At 44.7% G+C, this 18,524-nt stretch overlaps 1 protein-coding gene across 1 annotated transcript in view; it reads right to left on the bottom strand.

Annotated features, from left to right (window-relative positions):
* Positions 1-18,524, bottom strand: part of oxct1a (3-oxoacid CoA transferase 1a) — a 63,016-nt gene that overhangs the window by 38,237 nt on the left and 6,255 nt on the right. Inside the window, exons 2-7 of the mRNA XM_036527849.1 lie at positions 17,312-17,420; positions 16,433-16,523; positions 10,000-10,135; positions 8,142-8,291; positions 6,566-6,672; positions 5,386-5,446 (exon numbers count right to left, since the gene is read on the bottom strand). Coding sequence (XP_036383742.1) covers positions 5,386-5,446; positions 6,566-6,672; positions 8,142-8,291; positions 10,000-10,135; positions 16,433-16,523; positions 17,312-17,420 — 654 coding nt within the window. The remainder of the gene's footprint in view (positions 1-5,385; positions 5,447-6,565; positions 6,673-8,141; positions 8,292-9,999; positions 10,136-16,432; positions 16,524-17,311; positions 17,421-18,524) is intronic.

Below are 18,524 nucleotides of genomic sequence, written 5' to 3'. Positions count from 1 at the left end.
ATCATCTTTTCTGCAACCTGGATGACAAGGAGGCCTTTCTCTGAGAGCCTAAAGCCTATCTCTGGCTTTGCATGAACTGCTAACACCCCAGGGAACCTCGGGTTTCTCTCCTGCCTCACCTCTGCCTGCCAGGCATCGCTGGGCCCCCAGTGTTATGTGCAAAGCAGTGCAGGTAACGTGTGCACGTGTCTGTGAGTCAGGGCCCCATTGGAGGTCATGCCAGGGAGAGTGTGGACATGCCAATCCCAGGCAGTACAGCAACACGCTGCATGCCTGAAGCGCCAGCTCTCCATCTACAGCCATGGAGGTCACAGCCCCGCCTCCATTGTGCTTTTTGAGGTCATTTATGTAAGCTGGGGGGGGCTCTAAAAACCTGACTGGGAGCGGCATGGCGGGGGTGGAGTAACAGATGATTTGCACAGTGATAAATGATTGCACAAATAAATTCATAGTTCATAATTACGTGTGTTGGGCTGGAGCAGAGCAGTCAAGTGAAATCAACGATCATGCTGTCGATTCACAACATTAATGCACATCGCAACACAAACAATGGGTTCCCTTAATATGCAAAACGGCTGTAAGACGGAGCCGAATGTCAGAGCGAGCCCTACACTCCCGTGTGGCACGGTGCACAATTGCAAAGCACCTCGGCAGGAACACGGGCAGCCCTCTGCTCTCAGACCCACACGCGCTGTTGCCCGGCGCATGGGATTGGCTGCCCGGGAAACAATGAGGTAAGAGGCCCACGCCTCCGTCGCCATGGTCACCAAGACCGGCTCGAAGGCAATCCATAACAGAAGGTGAGGGGTTTATCGATTGCGAAAGCAAGATTGATGAGCTTTATTGATTGCTACATTGTGATGGCATTCAATATATAGCTGCTATCTATCCTGTCATGGATTTAAATAGATCTCCTTTGATAGCCACCCACATAAAGACTTTTTTCACCATTTTTCACACAATAAACTGTCAACCTAACTGACCACCAAGCGCCCAGCTTGTGATCATTATGTAAGAATGAAAATAAAAAATGTACCGTACCACCAACCTCCTTAAAATTCATCACTCAACATTCAGGAGAAATCACACAGCAGTTAGACTGAATCCCCCCCCAACTCCCACCCCCAGTCTGCACCCTATCAGTCACGAGTTCCAGACAATCGTTTTTGTCCCGTTCCTCTCAACCTCTGAGGCACCAAGCAGAATCTGAGCATCGGTGCGAAACGTATCTTCAGGAGAATACAGGGACAGAGCCACGGACTGGGAGTGATATGTCTAGGGGAGGCGGTGCTGTCGGCCCCAAGTGGTTCCAGCTCATATCAGCCTAATTTACTGCCCTCCCCACTGCTTGATATTCCCACCTAACAATAAAGCAGAAAAGCCTGCAGGCCCCAGATGGGCTCTGTGGAGCGAGGCAAACCTTGCTTCCTTTTCTCTCTTTCTCTTAAAAGATGTTCACTGACTTCTCTGAAGGGTGGCCAAAGCTCTCAACACAATCTTTCTCTCAGACGCTGTTAATTGTGTGGCTACAATGCCTTCATGTGTCTGGTGCACCAAACATGGTTATTTTTAGAGAATGAGGTGACAAGAAAGCACCCTTGTTTTCAGCTTACAAGTGAAAGCAAACAAGCACACCACACACACACATACACAAACACCAAACACCAAACAGACACACACATACACAGATTTACCAGTGTCACACACACACACACACACACACACACACACAGAAAACCCTGCCACACATGCACGCACATCCAGAAGCCCCTGCAAGCATGTACACACACTTCCAGTTTGAAGTAAAAACTGCTTAAATTCTAAGCAGTTCGTAATGTACATCCAAATTTTTCTAACAACAGGAAAGAAGGGAATTAAGTTTCCCACATTCAATTAAGTGGGAAATTTAATAAAGTCAGTTTGCACTCACCTTGCCCCACTCAAGTGGGAACTTGATAAGCGGTTTATGTACCTCTGTCATTAACTTCACCCCTACTCCTCACCCTGACCCAAATCTCTACCCCAAATACACCCCATCGGCCGACACTCAAACCTAAATACAACCCCCAGTTCCTGCAGTAGCAGAAGTCTGCTAATGTGGTGGTTAGCCAGTAGCTGCTTGCGGTTACACATTACTTAGTGATAACTGCGTTTTATGACTGCGCCACCTTTTGTGAATCCGTATTTGGCTTTCTGCCGGATATCAATGGCCTGATAATGATGTTTTTTACTGCTGTATTGCCTCCATATATAGAGGGAGAGTTAGCGGTACCCTGCCCGGAGTATGCAGGGCATCGGTGAGGAAACTGAGGACAGGAAAGGCTTGAATGGGGTTTGACTGGGACAAAAACATCAATCACAGTCTCCAAGCATCTTGCAAACATGGCCTCCTTTCAAATTTTCAGATTAAAACATTAGCAAAACAGACAGAATATGACTAATCACACCACCCATGCCAGCAACATTCATGTCCTCAAGTTTTAAATATGAAATATGACATTTACTGCCTTGCAGTTTTTTGTAAACCAAAAAAGTCCCTTTTATATTGGTTGATGATTCACTCAGCAGTTGAATTCGGTGGATTGTCTACTGATAACATGCGCTGTCAACAAACATGTGAGGAGAACCAGGACAGCACACGACAAAGCGAGGAAGACATTTTTAATTAATGGAGTTCTTTTAGTGCGCCCCAAAATGCCTTTTGATGTGTCTTTTGTCAGCCTCACACCCATTTAAACAAAAGGCAGGATAAAAGCATTTATTTGATATGCAGACTTGCTTTGAAAGGAAATTCAGGCAAAGAAAATGGGAACAGCTCACAAAAACTTCAAAGATTTTTGATGAAATTGACACGGTTCTTTTGCAATGGTTCCCATTCGATGTTGTCTCTTCAGCTCTTTGTCGGGTGCACGTAAAAACCAGCAGCGCGTCTTTCAAACGGAGAGGGACACAAAGGCTCCTGGTCTGTGGCTAATCTCATTTCAGAGGATAACCATCATCATCATCATCATCATTGGCACCTCCACTGTTGTCATCATCTTCCACATCGCTGTTGTTGCTGTGGTAATGCTGCCTCATAGAGATGGACGCTTTATTGTTGCAGTGCATTCTGGGATATGTGAGGGAGAATAGACTCCTTCTACATATCTGAGTGCAGTTTGATGAATGTTTTTTTTTTTTGTGCCAGTGGAAATCCTTCTGAAATGGACACTACAGTATACAAAGCTCTCTCCTTATTAATTCTTTCATTAAGAGATGGAGTCTGAGAAGAAAGACTTCCTCCACCTTTTTTTATCTGTGTTATGAAAAAAAGACACAAACTAATGTAATGCTGCCAGCCTTTTGGTTGTCCTTTTCTAGCCTAAAGCAACAATTCACCAGCTCAACATGATTTTCAGAACACTACATTGGGGACCACAAGTATCAGAGCGATTGTGCATGGAGACACATTCGGTAAGGGCGTCACATTTTTTTTCTTTATCAATCTTAAGCACTGTGAACTTGAGTGAATCTGGAGGGGGAGGAGGCAGACAGCAGCTCTGAAGAGGATTAAAGTACCTGGCGGAATCAGTGCGTGGTTTAGGAGCTCTGAACATTAGTGCAGATGATTAAAGGCCTCGGGAGACGGAGAGATGTCAGAGCTCGGAGCCGCCCCTGCCGCACAGCATTAGGTCTCCCGCGGCAACCCACCCCGACGCGCGGCGGACAGACGGCGCTGAAGTTTAAAGGTTGAAAGCGACAGCCCGATGATGGAGCACCGGCAATTATGGACACTGGCGCTTCCTGCTCCATTTAACCCCGTTGGGCTATCTGTGCCGCCTGGCGGCTTTACAGACCGGCAGCGAGAGCCAGACGCGGGCGCCGCCGTCGCCACCACGACTGTTGCATCACCTGTCTGCTGCACCCGGAGAGCTGAGTGGGGATAAGGCGGGGGTGGGAAAATTCGGAGAACGGCGGACAAATCCCATCAATCCGTGATGCTGTTTATGCGCACGGTGTAATCACCACACGACAGCCACCCCCCCAAAAGCCGCCTGTACTCTACTTGCTCCTGACAGTAGAGACAGGAGAGTGAGGCTTTTTTGACCCAAAAAAACAGGTGCAGCTACCACGTGTTTTCGCTGGCTTACAGAACAGAGAAAATCACAGTGCTTTTCTGTTTGGTTTGCATGACTCAGTGATTGACAGCACGTGGTAGGTCCACGCATGGTGGGGTTCACAAAACCTCGTTCTGCATTCCAAGAGTCATTCTGTGCAGGAGGACAGCACATAGATGGAACATTTCTGTTGGGGAGCGGTGGACCACGTTCCAGACCTTGCACTTGAAGGCTGAGGCTTTGAACTCTGGATCTGAGATATTGATGCCAGTGTACTTCACCTTAATTGCAGCATGAATCATCCATCTTTATAATTACATTGCAGAATATGAGCGAACCGATGACACTCAGCTGTGCTAATCTCGGTGTAGCAGAAGGGAAATATGAAAACATGGTGGAAGAATCTCAGACGAAGGGAATTAAAATCGTGCAGTGCCTGAGCATGATAGACAGCTGAGAGACACCTACACATCAGATCAGTGATCTCCAGATCTCCAGGGCCATCCTGTTTATTAGGCTAATGTATCTCCCATGTCTGGAGAATGGGGGCCACCTCTTAATCGCGAACAACGAAAAACAATCACTTCGGGGTCATAAGGTGATTGATATCAGACAGTTTCTCTCTTTTAAACAGGTGACCTCATTACCTCATCACCTGCAGAACCAGGTGAATACAATGGTACAGTAAACAATCTGGTCACAATATGAGGGTCAAAGGTTACAGTCCACTGGATTTGAAACTGCACTAGATTCTCTCTTTTTAAAAGAGGAAATTAATATGGGTTGCACTGCCTGAAAACAGGTTTCAGATCCAGCACCATGTTCTGCAGTGCTTGCTATCGAATTAAATACACATACAACAGTGAGCCAACAGCTGTTTCCTGCTCTGGAATCACCTGAAATCCACACGCCGGGGAGAGACCCTCGGACGTCTCTCCCAGACTTTGCCTGCTGCAGTAAATGGTCTGAATTGCTACCTTAGAGTAATGACAATGATAATAAAGCAGAAGGAGGAGGAGAGCATCTAATGGAAATATGTGAATGCGCTCTGCTCTTGGCGCACATCAGCTCCTGCCCCGCACTATTAGTTCTGCCTCTTCATTTAATACGTCATAATCTTCAACAACTGTACAAGAATTTCACCCAGCCACTGATGCAGAGAAACCCCATTCCCCACATTAACAGCTAAAGCATGAAATGGCTTCACCACTACATAACCACACAGCAGGGGGCTAAGAGGTGGAAGAAACAGGTAAGCTACACACATACCAGAGACACACTCACATACCTCCACAATTGTGGTTTTGGCTGCCTTGCACATGGGCTGATTGAAGTTTCTTGCCGTTTTCCTTAAAAAAAAAAAAGTTTAAATGAAAAATAAATGCATTGAGGAATAAAGGCATAATGACAGTCAGTTTTTTCATTTTCTTATCTGCATTGAAATGCATTAACATTACTTAGGTGTACAATACCACTTGGCATTAATGCCCTATAAAAATAGCATTTGACAGCTCAATAGTGCTGCTAGTGTAGTATTGAGTCTGTGAAACAGTGACTGTCCTTATTTATAGATAAGTAAAGATTGCACCCTTGTGGTGAAAAGAGGCATTACACTCATATCTTGAGAGTTGATGCTCCTGTATCTGTCTATCCTGTATCTCCTGTAACTTGACTTCATGCACACTAGAGAAATGATACAGGTTTATTAAAATATTTATTTGCAGCACATATGACACGTGCCACATATTTGTTTGTGTGTGATTCATTAGAGATAGATTAGAGATTACATACAGCAGATTATTGTTTTCTATCTCAAAATCCTGGCCGAAAGATCTCCAGATAATCCCTGGTGACTGCTGCAGGAGGTATGTCAAAAGAAAAACTAAAAACAGAGAAGACAATCCACCCACTGCCATCCCATTTTGCAGTCTTAAAATACACCTTGTGGGCTTTACATAACGTCCATAAAGTATTCGTTTTGTTTCCTTTCAACTGTGGGACCACAGGCAACCTTTGCACAAAATAATAACACTTACGAAACTGCAACTTAACTTTTTCCAATATACTACGATTCACTGTTTCTGTTATCTCACAGTAATGTCACAGTAATGTCACCAAGTCTGTCCGTCTGATTGCTGCACATGAGCTTAATGACACCAGCTGCTCCTGTGCCAGGCTGCGGTCACAGAGAGATGTCCGATCTGCAGCAGCACCCGCGCTGGTCGCATTTTTGCACAGGAGCGGCGCAGTGAAGTAAAGCATTTTCTGCTTTATTGTGCAAACAGCAGAGGATCAGCAGACAAGCAGAGGCCTACCCTGAGGCTCCAGCATACACATCAGACAGGGTAAATATTTACAGTCATAAAATAATCCACATCTGGGTCACAGCCTGAAATGATTAGCCACACAAGATCAGGTGAGAAAGATTTAAGTGGGACACACAAAGGCAAAAAGAAAAAAAAAATTACCTGAAAATGATGTTTCCAAGGCGGTCAGCTTTCCAAGCCTTGACCAGAGCGAAGTCACCGGTGATCGCCTTCTCCATTATGTAATGCCTCCCACCGAACTCCTGCACCTGCGCACGATGATCAAGAGTCAAGCCAAGTCAAGAGAGCTTTTATTGTCAGCCCATCCAAATACAAGTATACAGTAGGGCTGAAAAAACGTTTCCCTGAGACCCATGGTGCTACATTCTGACAGTGAACAACATAAGGTGCATAGCATAAGATCAATAAATAACAGGACAATAGGTACAATAAATACACAAGACAACAAATAAACAAAATAAAAAGACATTAAATGGAAAAAGTGGCAGACAGAAATGTGCAAGTAAATTGTAAACAGAATTACACATTCCATAAAGTGGAATTTGGGGTGTTCAGTCCAGCGGAGTGGACGGAGACATGCGGTGCCCCGGGGGTGTGGGTAGGTTCTTGTTCAGGCAAGGGGGGAGCAGGGGGCAGCAGGGATTTGAGGATCCTGACTGCCTGAGGGAAAAAGCTGTTACAATGTCTGGCAGTGACAGTATTGATGATCCGGTACCTTCTGCCAGACGGCAGAGTGGTGAACAGTCCACGGGAGGGGTTAGAGGGGTCTGTAGCAATGCAGGTTGCACGCCAGATGCAGCGTTTATTGAAGAGTTCATTCATGGTTGAGAGAGGGACCCCGATGATCTGCTCAGCTGTCCTCACTATCCGCTGTAGGGACTTGCAGTCAGCGATGTTACAATTCCCGAACAAGATGGTGATGCAGCTGAAGAGGATGCTCTGGATATCCCCTCGGTAGAAAGTGGTGAGGATCTGAGGAGAGATGCTGGCTTTCTTCAGCCTCCGCAGGAAGTGGAGACGTTGCTGGGCTTTTTTGGTTATGGCGGTGGTGTTGAGTGTCCAGGTGAGGTCCTTTTTTTTATTTGAACTGCCATGACTTTGACGCTGCTGACTGTCTCCACGGCAGAGCCTTTGATGTTCAAAGGAGTGTGAATAGCAGGGCTCTTCCTGAAGTCAACAACCATCTCTTTAGTTTTCTCAACGTTAAGAGACAGATTGTAGTCTCGACACCAGTTCACCAGCCGACTGACCTCTGCTCTGTATGTGGACTCATCAGTGTTACTGATGAGCCCCACCACTGTCGTGTCATCTGCAAATTTGATGACGCCATTAGAGCTGTGCTGGGCAGCACAGTCATGTGTCATGATGACATCACACACCGCACACATACAAGAGATGATCAGACACTGTGTTGATAAAATAGCTAAATAGAATTCATTCATCAGACATTCAACTCCGATGAGGAAAACAAAATCACAATTTTCCCGACTGCACAGAAGATTATTCACTGGGAACTCATCTGTGATGAGGAAATAGAACGATTTAGCCAATCATATGGAAGAGCACACATCAGGGATGAGCCTGTACTGAGAAAAACAATTTACTCAACTGCACCGAAAGAGCTCATTAATCAGAAACTTAACTGCAGTGAGAAAAAGGACCATTTGCCCAATCACAGCAAAGAGCATTGTTTAAAGGTGCACCTGATTGGACTCACCTCTCTCTTTTCACTGGCGATGGCGATGGTGCCATCTTTGTTGTACTTGATGGGTGATCCCCCCTCCTGGATGAGCGTGCCGTACCCCGTGGCAGTGAAGAAGGCAGGTACGCCCGCACCGCCAGCACGGATTCTCTCCGCCAAGGTACCCTGCAGGTGCAACAAACACACCCTCACCACAAGGATCGCCATGGAAACCGCTGACCATAAAGATAACATTACGGATAGGTTATGGAACATTAAGGAGGAGGTCGGTAACAGAAACCAGTTGCAGAAATTCAAAAGCTAACGGTGAAGGAGATGGACAGTATCAGTGACATCTGGTGATGTATAACGTGACTTATAATGTGTGTGCAGGCATGAACAAGAGTAACCTTGGATTCAAACAAAAATGTTCTGCTTTAAGCAGTGTTATTCAACTGTGACATCAACCCAAAAAACACCCAGGCCAGCAGTTATTAAAAAAGCATAATCCCTGGATTATATAAACCACTATGGCATTTTAAGGTAAAAGTAGATTGTTGAAATTTGATGTCAAATTGATGTCAAAATTTGTTGCATTTTTGTTGTCAGTGGCGGTGTTTTTTTTTTTGAATAGCACTTTCCTTTAAAATGATTTGGGACTTTCGAACTTAAGTGTCAGTGGGCAAGTGAGCGTGACCTTTAAGATCCATCCTCCTATTTAGTGACTTGGACATAAAGTACTGAATTATCCAATAACAGACAAAGGAAAAATTCTTTAATGTGCAACCCTTTCCATTCAGCTCATTTTGAAATAAAAGGGAACAAAAATGTGACATTTCCTGTGAAATATCGTTCAGAGTATTTCACACAGCCATTAGCACGAAGCAGCATTCATAATTTGCCAGGACATTCAAATGCTGCTGTTGGACACTTGCGCAAGGGACTGTCAGAGAGCTTTTACATCCACCTGCAGCAGTAGTAGAATTGCGTTATATCAGGAGCATCTTAAAACGAGTCGGACCACAGGCATTGGTAGACAAATGGCTGCTGTCATGTAGCTACTGTTCCTGGAGGGACCATAACCTGTGTTTGTAAATGCACCTATTATTCATATATAGTGGCGACTGCCCACAAGTAATCAGGTTCTGTGGCACATTTCGCGCCTTTCATAAAATCGCAGTTCGACACGATTATAAAAGGGGAGGGCAAGGAAGTCTCCCCAGAGCTGAGCTCACAGCTGCTCAAAAGGAAAAGGAGCTTGAGGCGGAGCATTATCATCACTGCTATCAAAAGGTAGATCTCCATAACAATGACCTCCACATAGTACGAACAAAGTGCTTCCCACTCTTTATCCTTTACCAGAAAACATGAGCAAAACAAAATACTCATATATAGAGAAACAAAGAAGTTCCTGAGTAGCATTTCCTGCCTTTTCTTTCAGAAAAAAATGACTTACAACTGTGTCTATACACTTACTGCATTTGAAACAAATGGCAATTCTGTTGTGTATTTGTGAACAGTGCAAGGTGAGAATCCACCAGCCTGCTGCTAACACCAGAATCAAAAAAAGGGATTTTAACATGCGAAACACAACCTGTTGTGAAAAAAGAGACTCCCGTAGCCACCAAACAAATGATCCAGTTCAGTTCTTATTAACAGCCTCACACTGACAAAGAAGCAGACAAACGTGAGAACTCTACCCCAGGGGGTCTCACGTGCTGCAACCTGCTGCAGGAAGAGCCTGTTATGCATGTAATGAAAGCGATTACCATGGCGACTGGGGGCTGAACTCACTGCCAGCCATCTCTCCTGCAGGGCAACCCTTTACCCTTGGATGAAGATAACAGGAAAGGCTTGCCTGTAAGACCCACCACCCTGACCCGAGGCACCCTACCTGGGGTGTGAGCTCCACCTCCAGCTCCCCGGACAGGTACTGTCTCTCGAACTCCACGTTCTCGCCCACGTAGGATGAGATCATTCGTTTGATCTGCTTGGATTGGAGGAGCAGGCCGAGGCCGAAATTATCCACCCTGCGGGGAAACATGTAGTGACTCACTTGATTATCCTGTTTAGCATTTTTTCAAATCTCCACACTTTCAGTTTTGCTCCTTTATTATGACTGGCTGCGTAATTATGGCACCTGTTCTGTCTTTCTTTATTCCCTTCCTTTCCAGCTCCCCCTGAGAAGGAACTTCTGATCTCAAGTGCGACTTCTTGATTTAATAAAGGGGTTAACGAATGAAACATCAGAGAGGGCAGGAGATGTCTTGTTAATCTTGTAAGATCTACCACAGCATCTCCAAAGAGCTGGTGAGAGGGGGGGTCACATGATCACAGAGACAAATCTGCCAGAGTGCTTTCCAGCACAGGGATTCCTGGAAAGCGCAGGGCAACCTTTAAGATCGGCCCCATGCGGTGCAGGTGTGCAGTCCTGGCATTTAAAAATAGTTTAACTGCACTGGGGACTGGTGGTATTCTGCATCACAAGGCAGAGTGCTGAAGGCGTGAGCGCCAGATAGCACAGTCAGGCCACAGAGCAGAGGGCCAGGTGGTACAGAGCAGTTTGCCACGCAGAAACACTTTTAGTGGAAGTTAAACAAATCAGAAAGGTGGGAGGGGAGGTATGCAAAGGCATGTGAGAAGAGTCACAGGAAAAGCTCCCCAGGGGACAGCAGCACAGCAGCAGGTCAAGCAACCGACAGGGGGGTGGTGGCTAGAAGGTGACGCCCCTGTGGGAATGATACGCTGAGGTTTTTACAGCCCTTACACCAAGAAACACAACCTTCTCCAAAGTCTCCAGTCAAGAAAAACTAGCAGATCCTCCTTGGAAAAGAAGATCTGTAAGAGTTGGCAGCACAATATTGTCTGACACAAAGTGAGGAATATTCTGCAGACCTTAGAAAATAAAACTTTTATATCAATAAAAGTTGTTAATAAATATGTTAGTAAATTTCAGAAATGCATAATATTACTGTTGTTTTATTTCTTTATTCCTCATATTCATTTATATTTGACTTACATTTACTTTTATTTTTTGTCACTGTATTTTCCTGTTGTTTGATTGTATTTGCACTGTCCTTCACTCGGTGAGAGCGGTGAGTTGATCTTATCTGTCCCTGTTTTAAATGCTCTTGTACCACAGGACAGCAGCAGTCATGCTAATAAGGCCTGTCTCAGTCCCTGAACCACCCCCCCCCCCCCCCCCCCCCCACACACACACACACACACACACACCACCACCACCTACCCCTGAGGCTCTCTTTACATCTTTTACAATCTGCTCTGATGTTTCTGTGTGTGTTACACAGCATGCATCACCCTTCTGTGTGTGTCGGGAGAAGCTCCAGCTGACAGAGGGGATTTGTCTCTTTGCTCAATTCCTCTCCATCTTTCCCCGCCCAGTCCTCCATCTTCTCTCATTCTCTTGCTCCCCCACTCTGGGTTGAGGAATTCAGGGACTCAAACTGGCTTTATTAGCATGACAGAAGTTATGCAATGCTTCCAAAGAATTGAAGGGCATGAAGACAGGAATCCAACCCTTCTTCCTTTCCCTCTTTCAGAACAAAACAAAAAAGCACAAAGAAAAAAACAGCCATGCGCATTAATAAAACAACATTCACCCGCACTCCTACTCTGCTTTCAATATCTCCTCATGCACCTCCCTCCTTCCCTCTTCTTTCAACTCACTTTCCGTCTTCCCTTTTCCCTCTCTCGCCCGGTCCTTTTCTCTCTCACCCCCACTGATACGAATGATATCAGTATAAAGGCAGCTGTGTTACTCAAGGTCAAATGAGGACTCTGCAGTCCCTGCCAGAGCTGCAGATCTCTGAGTGCTACAGTGAAAGTGCCAGAACCACAAACCCATACTGCAACACTGTGCAGAGCCAAGCGGCTCTAGCGCATCTGTGAAAGTGTCATTAAAATGATTATTTTGCTTGGAGAAAACTCAACAATTTGTCTGAGAGCCCACAGATCACATCTTGCACTTTTAACTTCTAGATGGTTTAGACCCCAAACCATTTGTTTTACCACTGGTGGAGACCACAGCTCTGGGTGTCCGCATTCTGGAGAGGATAGTGGTGTTTAGCTTGACACAATGGTGCCACTGCTCCCCCGACTGCAGTCACCATCTAACTGTATACCCAACTGTATTGTCAGATGAATATGTTGTAAAACTCCACACCATAATGAAGTTCCCACAGCCGGCTGTGAAATCTCCTTTCTTCTCTTGCAAACATCGGGGCTATCCCTTATTAATCACAAATCTTTATATTCCATTGAATTTGGAGCCCATCTTAGCCACGTACAGTTTCTTATGCGCTACACCTCCAGAAGAAGGAATAGTGTTGTGCACATGATTCAGACTGCCCTTTCTCCCTCTGCCAACCATTAACCAACCTGCATTGTCCTGTAAAAACAAAGATCCACTCAGATTTAAAACCTCAGTTTAAAGTTTATCACAGGCCTTTGTTTCGCCTGGAGGTGAAGGAGATGGAGGGGGGTTGTTTTAGCATATGGCTAAATAGCATCTGCACATTTTTTGCTTTTTTCCTATTGTTCTCCACTACCCCCACCCTCTTCCCTTCCCCCACATTATGATCACCGCCCAAATGTGCTATGGGAAATCCATCATCACTGACCTGGGAGGAGTGAAAGGTTAGCTCAAAAAGCAAGAGGAGCTGAATTAGTATTTTATTATAATATAACAGCAGCAGATCCATTACTGTTTTGAAAGCCTGCCCTATGAGCAAAGGTGCAGTTAGCTTTGTGAAAAAACTTGATTCAGCATGGATCGGTTGCTATAAACCTGCTGAATAAATAACCAATTGGCAGGATGTTGTGCGTAACACAATGGTAAGGTTAGTGTGCAATCACTTCACTGATGAAGGTACTTTTATGTCAATTGTGTGTACTTGTGTTATGGCGTTAGGAAATCAAGTCCATTGTATCTTGTCTGTCAGTATGAGCTGTGGAATGCCTTTCTTTATTGAGGACCATAAATGTATCCAGTCTAGTTTAATTACACGTCAATTACGCTCCTATCCTATATTTCAACATTTACTTAACGACAAAATGATAATAAAAAATTATGACAATCAAAGATGACTTCTACAGCCTTTCATAGGCAGGCTCTCCCAAGACAATGAGAGTGGCGAGGACAAAGGCGTTGAGATGGACCACTTCTGCAATGGTGACCTAGTTTCCTAACTAATGCAGAACAACCGGTTGTGAGTGTCCCACTGCCTTAAAAGGCAGACTTCCACTTACACACACAGGTTTTCCTATGGCAGAAAGGAGGCTACAGCAGAGAGACAGGAGAGACAGGGAGAAAGAAGGTGCTTGAATTTAGTCTTTCTTTCAGGATGTTTATCGAGGTCATGTGTGCTTTGAATTTTAAAAATAATCTTGGCAGTAATGAAGGCCTGTGACTCAGTTCAATTTTTTTTTTTGGTGAAAGGGCTTTTATGCTTTCCATGTGGAAGTAATATGAAGCTAGCCACAGCTTTGGTCCAGAATAAGACTGACTGCAAAGATAAAGAGTCTGAGACATTCATGCTATTCATAAGATCCTTCATGATAGCGGCAGCTGTTGGATCAGACTTCTACAGCCACAGTCATGCAGCTCACCCAAAACCATGGGAAGCCCATGACACTGACCACAATAACTACACAACCTAACACCTCATATTGTTATGCTTACGTAATCTCTGGAATTTGAATGTAAAAAAAAAAAAACATAATCTAGACAGGCAACAGATTAAGGGTCAACATGTTCATGAGCTCTAGCCTTAGGAGACCCTGAGAGCATTTCCATTCACCTGTCCTCTGCAGTTTAAATGGGTTTCACACCTGACCTGCACATGCTTATCTGTAGGGCCTACAATGAGAAAGGTGTCACCAAGACCAATGTACTACCACAATGACCCTCAAATTTTTAGACTACCACAGAAAAGCAACAAAAAAGACTCTTCGACCCTTAAACTCTAAAAGCTTTTTGTTTTTTTCCAGTGTTTACCAAGTACTCGTTTCAGCATCGTGCAGAAATCATAAACGGTCTCTCAGTGAACACATACAGAAGGTGCAAATGCTAATCTTATCACATTCAATGCTGCTCCAAGCCAGAGCTGCACAGACACGCCTAGCGCTACCTTTCACCACTGGCCCTTAAATCTACATTTACACTAGTAACATCACACCCCGTCATTGGTGCAGAGTTACATCGGATTGTTTTACTTTTGCTTTCTGATACAGACTCTGGGTTTGAGGGCAGCGCTTCTGGAACAGCATGTGGCACAACGTTGTTTTCTTTTAATAGTTTGAGCTTACGTCCAGTGGAGCCCCACAGGACAGTGAAAAGGCAGCTGAAACTGGAATAATAATACAGGCTGGATGGGCGTTTAAATGCTTGGCTGCTTGTTTTTGTATGTTTTTTTCCATTTAATTTGTCCTCCACTAAACTCTTCCAAGGAAGAGCAGAATAGTACAAGCTTTCTTTTCTTCATGAGTGCACTGGTGTGATATGGACCTCATGTTTCAGCACATACAGAGGGTGGCTGTTTGTGTTCAGAGAGGATACAGACCCCCTCAGCAGGCCGAACTCACTAATCCAATGCACTTCTCTCTGTTTAAAGGGAGAATGTGCCATTTGAACTCAGCATTTTCCATTACATTTGTATGTGATTGTGTGTTACATATACACATTATACATTTTTATATACATCTTCACGTTTGTCTTTGTTCAGTGTTCCTAGAAATATAATGTGTGGTTATCACATGGTCTGGATTCACTATTCCCCAGCTGAACCTCACCGCCTACATGCATGCTGAGAGCCCGAAGCCCGGCTGCACAGAGCCGGGACATGCATGTTTGCAGGCATATTGGCAGGACTCTTTTCTCTAGCGATGGAAGAGTGAGGTCCCATGGTGGGTGGAACTACCACATACTCTCAATCACTCACTCATACGAACCAATCAAAGCATCAGGTTCCATCATTGCCTTTTCTGGCCACTCCCTTCTTTTCTTCCTGTTTCTCCCTCCCTCAATTCCACCTCCAGTTAAATGGATTTTCAGGCATTTGTGAGATAAGCAACGGATAAGAAACCTTGGAGAATGAGGGTCAGTAAGTTTCTCCGTCTAAAATGAGGCTCTTACATAATCTTGTCTCTGTTGCTTAGTCTGACTCTTAAAACTGCAAAGCTCTCAAAGTTTCCTCCAGCTGTGATAAATTTTCCTCAAACAAGCACTTCTGAAATCAGTCCCAGGTTAGCTCTCTTCCAACATTGGTCTACAGCCAGTGCCAGCAAATAACCCATGAATAAATAAACACGTAAAAACAGGATCAATCCAGGAGTGCTCTAACAGCAAGGGCTCAGAGCAGGCAAACCTGGCACTGTACCAAATGAAAGCAGATCTATAAAAAGCTTCAAGCTTTGGATTACAGACGGGACTGCTGTACATTTCAGTTTCAGAATTAACCCAGGCCAGTCCACGAGAGCAACAAGCAGATGAGTAAATTGCCCTGTGTTACAGCACACTGACTGGACAACATAGTTAAAGTCATTCAGTGACATTGTCAGCGCCCCAAATGATATCAACTGCTAGCCAACCGGCTGCACAGAATGTCTTGCTCCTCACTCAGAATGGGAGACGTGAATGAAGTATGGGACATACTGATAGGACAGAATAAGTAAAGGAACACAGGACATAATGAGCAGTGAACTGGAGTTGTGACCACAAGGCTGAAGGCTTGAATCCCACAGGGAACACTGGTATTTCCTCCATGCAGCACAAAAATCAGAACAGCTTCAGTAAATAGCCAACTGTACAGCTGGTTGATAAACAAAAGGCAAGCTCTGCAGGTCACGTTGGAAGAGGACAATGTCAAGTTAATTAAGACTGAGCAAAGCAAGAGAATGTAATCATCGTTTTCCGAACCAACAGCTGTGATTCTGCAGAACATCCACTGTAGGCATCAATTTCAGCTTTCATTATAGATTTTCAACAAGACCTGTCACTTGAGACTTTTGGTTTCTTCTAAACTATTGTTGCAACAATAAAGCAGGGCAATGGGGGAAGTTCTGGTATTTCTTTTGTTTGCTGTCATGGAGACTATTTTGATAAATTGTCCCAGTGATGATGGTGGTGGCTATGAGACACAGACATACAGACTGTACACACTGTTGCTGTCAGCACTCAGTGACAAACACCAACAAAAACACACATGCAGATACTTCCTTAATTTGCTTTGTTTTGTATGTTAGTGAGCCACAGACACACCACACACACACGCACACACACACAAACACACAAACACACACTTCCTTACCCTGCATTGTTGCTGACAGCAGTGAGTCCCTTCACGCCAGTCTTTAGTAAACCGTTGATCAGATTCTCTGGGATGCCACAAAGCCCAAACCCTGTGTTAAAAAAGGTGGGAGCCATAAGCAGAGACCCTCACCTGCATATTCCCACTGTGCATGGCGCCTTCCCCATCACCACACTCCACCTTACACCTGAGCCCCAACTCTGCACACCTGGAGTCATCTGAAGCCACTCACAGTCACCGTCACCACACCACACCTGTTATCACGTGTCATCATGTCACATATAATGTCAAAATACCAAAAAGGGGCTCTGGTATTAAAAATATACAGGTAGACGTCTGGTGCCATTACCATAGGAAATACTGTACGGGTTAAAGGATGGCCTGGGAGACAATGCACTGTGGGGCAGACATACCCTGGGACTGGTCTCATGTCTATATTCATTCTGTGACTCCTTTTGCCGTACAGAAACATTTTAATGTTACGACTGCGTGACTAAGTGTTCCAGATGACTCTGTCACGCCTGAAGGACACGGCTGCTGCAGCTATATTTATCAGCTATGGAATTTCAAAGGGGACGGGGCCGTGACGCAGGACGAATCCAGCTGCAGCCGCCAGCTGAAATGAGAACCTGCCTACTGGCTTGTCCTGGGCCCTGCAGTGGAGTCAAACTATGGCCTGACCTGTTGCACTGCCAAAAGTGAACTGCCATTTGGTTCATATGCTCTTGGTGCCATGGTCACCAGGACTATTTCAAGCCAATTTTCCCCTTTAGCAAATAGACTGCAGCAAACAGACACCTGAACTGTCAGAATAAATACATTTGTCCTGGCAATTGAAATGTTCATAAGTGTTCTCATGAGCCAAATGGCACAGTTTACCTCCAACAAGCAAGGTGGCACCGTTAGGAATATCTTTCACTGCTTCTGCAGGGTCTGTGTAGAACGTGGCCTTTCTGTTGCTGGATGTGGAGAAACAGCAACCACAAGTCTGAGGAAGACAAAGGAAAATATCAATCAATCAACTGATCAAAGCGGAAGATGACGACTGTAGAAACATGCCTTTCTATAGTGACATACCACAAAGGAAGAGCCTTCACCTGTCCACAGAACTGATTGTTTGTTTGATTGTTTCAATGTGTACGTGGTCCTTTTGTTCATGTTACAACTTTTGAGCCCATTTCAATCAACTTCATTCAAAACTGGCTTGTCACTGTCTTCCTAATTGTGTGTGGTTGTTTGTCAACCGACTATTTGTTAATTAGCCCCACCTGCCAAATCTTTTCTTAAACACAGGTGGGTGGCTGAAGAACAAAGCAAGTGTGTGGCTAGAGGGCAAGGCTCATTGTCTTCAGCAATTTAGCTATGGGCGTAAATTACGGGGGGATGGGGGGGTTGTAACCCCCCTAATAATCAAAACCGGCCAATAAAACCCCCCCAAATAATCATATTCATTGAGACCTCAACCCCCCCCCCAATGTTCAGCCCAAAGTTACGCCCTTGAATTTAGCTGTGTTTAGCTCAAGGCTGGCTTGTTTTGCTGTGTTGCTTAGAAAATTAATTACACTTTTTTGCTCCTTATTTTTTGTTAGAGGGATTGAATCAGAATCAGAACTTTATTCGCCAAGTACAAATGTACAAGGAATTTCTCTTGGTGCAGGTGTCGACATTGAAAACATAAATTCAGACAGAACCATACAATACAAAACAATACAATACATACAATAGAATACAACACAATTAAAGAAACTGTGCATTCTTTGGTTATGTACATGTGTGCACTAACTTTACAGTTCCATTGTGGGATCTGTGAGATGGACGGCCAATAATCTTCTCTGCACATCGCACAATGCGCTGTAGTTTCCACTTAGAGTGCGAAGATGCAGATCCGAACCAGATGGAAATGAAGGATATCATCACTGATTCAATAATGGCTGCATAGAATTGGACTAGTAGCTCTTACTGTCAGGGCTCCGCCCCCCTAGCTGTGGTGTTTTTGTTTTTTCCCTGTCCATGTGCTTTTTGCAACAGTTTGCAACATGCTGGTCCATGTTGCAAACTGTTTATAGCAATGACATACAATTGTAGATACATC

The sequence above is a fragment of the Megalops cyprinoides genome, chromosome 4 (genome assembly GCF_013368585.1).
Source record: "Megalops cyprinoides isolate fMegCyp1 chromosome 4, fMegCyp1.pri, whole genome shotgun sequence".
Lineage (NCBI taxonomy): Eukaryota > Metazoa > Chordata > Actinopteri > Elopiformes > Megalopidae > Megalops > Megalops cyprinoides.
This window is presented reverse-complemented; position numbering and strand designations above follow the sequence as displayed.